This window comes from Triticum aestivum, chromosome 7B (assembly GCF_018294505.1).
Source record: "Triticum aestivum cultivar Chinese Spring chromosome 7B, IWGSC CS RefSeq v2.1, whole genome shotgun sequence".
NCBI lineage: Eukaryota > Viridiplantae > Streptophyta > Magnoliopsida > Poales > Poaceae > Triticum > Triticum aestivum.
The window spans coordinates 734,250,643-734,253,276 of NC_057813.1; the positions used below are offsets into that span (position 1 = coordinate 734,250,643).

The following is a 2,634-nucleotide window of genomic DNA, read 5'->3' on the forward strand; positions in this document are numbered from 1 at the left end:
TTTTAGTTGGCAATATATGGAGTTTTGAAAAAGAAATACAACAACATACATAATCACTCAAACTCAAGAGAATCAATCATGTCTTGTACTAATTTTCAAAGAATCAATCAATCATCTCTGGTTTTTTTTGAGTCTATCAATCATCTCTGGTGGGCTAACTCCTTGAAGCTGATGGGTGCGGTGATTTGTGTTGGGCCGTCAACAAAGAGCGCCTGGGCACTCAGCTCAGCGGCCCGCTGGCTCGGGTGCACATTGTCAAAGAAAGCATATGCGTCACGGTCACCGCACAGTGTCGCGTTCCTCATGCACTTACCCTCCGCGCCCAGCTTACCACTCCCGCAGCAAGCGCTATCGGCGTTCACCAACCCGGTCGCTTGAGGGTTTTTGAAGTTGGCCCGCGAGCCAGCGAAGGAGTCGGCGAGGGAGTACGCGAGGCCAGGGAGCCTGGTCGTGGTGAGCGTGGTGGCGAGGCCGGACTTGATCGCCGCGGCGAGCCCAGCGGCGAGACGGTTCATTCCATCGTTGCAGGCGCCAGTCGCGTTCAACAAACGCACCCGTGGCACACACCCGACTGGGCCCGTGTTGATGATCCCGAACTTCCTCGCGCCCATTCCATACAGGTCAGTGATGGCTGCGGAGTAGTTCGAGACGAGGGTGGCATAGAGTGCCGCAACATCGGCTTGGGACTTTGGTCTGGTCTGGAAGAGATCGTTGCTACCGGTGCCAAGGAGGAAGAAGGAGTTGGCGATGATCTTGGAGACTTTACGGCTGCCCCACACAACCTCCATCTCGGCCTTGGTGGACGCGAAGTATTGCACCTGCTTCGATAACGGTATGTTCTTTCCTGCGTTCTGCTCACAAAATACATATGGCTACATATTAGAGTAATAACATATGCATGGTTATTTAGCTAAAAGATAACCAAGTGGTTGATTAGTAACAGTACATTAGCTGCATTTTAAAATTAAAACCTTTTAGTTTTGTAGAAACGAAGGTTTGACTAAACGATATATAACATTCAATTCATGTGACAAGAAGTTAGTGTCGTCAAATTTGTATTTGAAAATACTAAACTAAATTTGTATTAGACACCACAGGGGACACTCCACAACAACACTTGCAGTTAATTGAGAACTGTGGCATGTATACGTGCCATCATATAAGCATATGGTTATCAAACTAGGACTCGGTTTAATTTGGAGTGCTTGTTGTGCGCTTCTGATGATTAGTTAATTATCTAACTAACTTTTTCGAAAAGAGGGGAACGTCTCCGGCATCTGCATGAAGTGATTGCACACAGACTCTGATTAACTAACCATAAAACATCCCGCAAAGTAAAACTAACCATAAAACAACTTAATTATAAGTTTCTCAGAGGTAACGTGCGTACATGATCGACCTATACACGTGTCTCGGTTCCTGATCCCACGTTCGAGAGCTCTCTGCCTCGGACATCGGTTCCAAGTAAACCAGACAAATCCACTGAGAGCGTGCTGTTTGGGAAAGTACCATCCCAAGTGGACGTTTTGAGCACATTTTCGGCTAGAATATTAAATTTAGTTACTGCCAATATAACTTTTTTGAAATATTTACATTGGCAACTTGGAAAGCTTCCCCCTGCTATATAGATACTACACGGCACAATCTGTCCCTGAAATTTTATTTGTCCACCGTCTATATTGTTCATAAATCATAATACTAATAAAACCACTGTAATATACGTAACATGAAGCTATATATTTCTACATACCATCTCACACTAAAAGAACTCCGTTGCAAGTTGGAACAAAGAAATGAGCACATAGCCAAGCATCTGTAGATAAATTGAAGTGACTTACAGTGGAGTCGAGGATCCCGGATCCCGCCGAGGCGTAGCTCACCCCTCTGGTGAGAGCGCTGGGGACGAGATAGTTGCGTGATTTCAGCACCAGGTATGCCAGGGGGCTCCTCTCGAACCCCAGCTGCCTCGCTGCATCCATCCATCAAGTTAGCACATGATCTACACATACATACATATGGTTGTGAAATTGCGTGATACGTACCGACGAAGTCGGCGATGTTGTAGCCGTTGCTGAACCGCCCGGTGGCCCGGGCGCCGCCGGGGAAGTCAATGCCGTAGAAGGGCTCGTTGGCCCTGGGCACGTCCTTCCCCGGCAGATGGTTGTTGTTGCCCACGTCTAGGGTCGAGTCCCCCAGCACGAACATCGCCGGCACCACCGGCCGCCGCACATCCGCGCTGCTAGCACCAATGGCACTGACGATCACAAGGCCCAGAAGGACTACGACGAGACCCTTCATGGCTGGCTATCTAAGAATAGAGCTAGCCAGAAGCTAACCTTGTGTATAGTACAGTATAGTACAGGCGTGTCCGTAGTAATTGGCCGTCTACTAATGGTCATTAAGGTGATGGCAAGAGGTAGGTACTTATAAGCCCAATTAGTACGGTTTGATCGGTCGGTACGTATGATCAGATCAACTAGCTACCAGCTAGCTAGTCAACGAAAGTGCCATGATCTTGGAGTATATATGCTAATAAAATATACACACATGTGAAAGTGATGGATGCCTCCCTAGGAAAAGTAGTGCATGCTCGATCGATCCATCAAAACGAGATCACTTTAATTAGTTAGTTAA

At 47.2% G+C, this 2,634-nt stretch overlaps 1 protein-coding gene across 1 annotated transcript; it reads right to left on the reverse strand.

The window, feature by feature from the left end:
• On the reverse strand, positions 1 to 2,378 carry LOC123160942 (GDSL esterase/lipase At4g28780). Its single transcript, XM_044578794.1, has 3 exons — positions 2,043 to 2,378; positions 1,839 to 1,969; positions 1 to 851 (listed from the first exon to the last, which is right to left on the reverse strand). The coding sequence occupies exons 1-3, from the start codon at positions 2,296 to 2,298 to the stop codon at positions 141 to 143; spliced, it is 1,098 nt and encodes a 365-aa protein (XP_044434729.1). The 5' UTR covers positions 2,299 to 2,378; the 3' UTR covers positions 1 to 140.
• Positions 2,379 to 2,634: the final 256 nt, after the last annotated feature.

What these genes read in the sequence shown, in the direction of transcription:
- LOC123160942 (XM_044578794.1), bottom strand. Translation starts at nt 2,298, where the DNA reads ATGAAGGGTCTCGTCGTAGTCCTTCTGGGCCTTGTGATCGTCAGTGCC. An exon ending in CAACATCGCCGACTTCGTCG is followed by an intron (nt 1,970 to 2,042) that starts GTACGTATCACG and finishes GGATGGATGCAG; the next exon opens with CGAGGCAGCTGGGGTTCGAG. An exon ending in CCGGGATCCTCGACTCCACT is followed by an intron (nt 852 to 1,838) that starts GTAAGTCACTTC and finishes TTTTGTGAGCAG; the next exon opens with AACGCAGGAAAGAACATACC.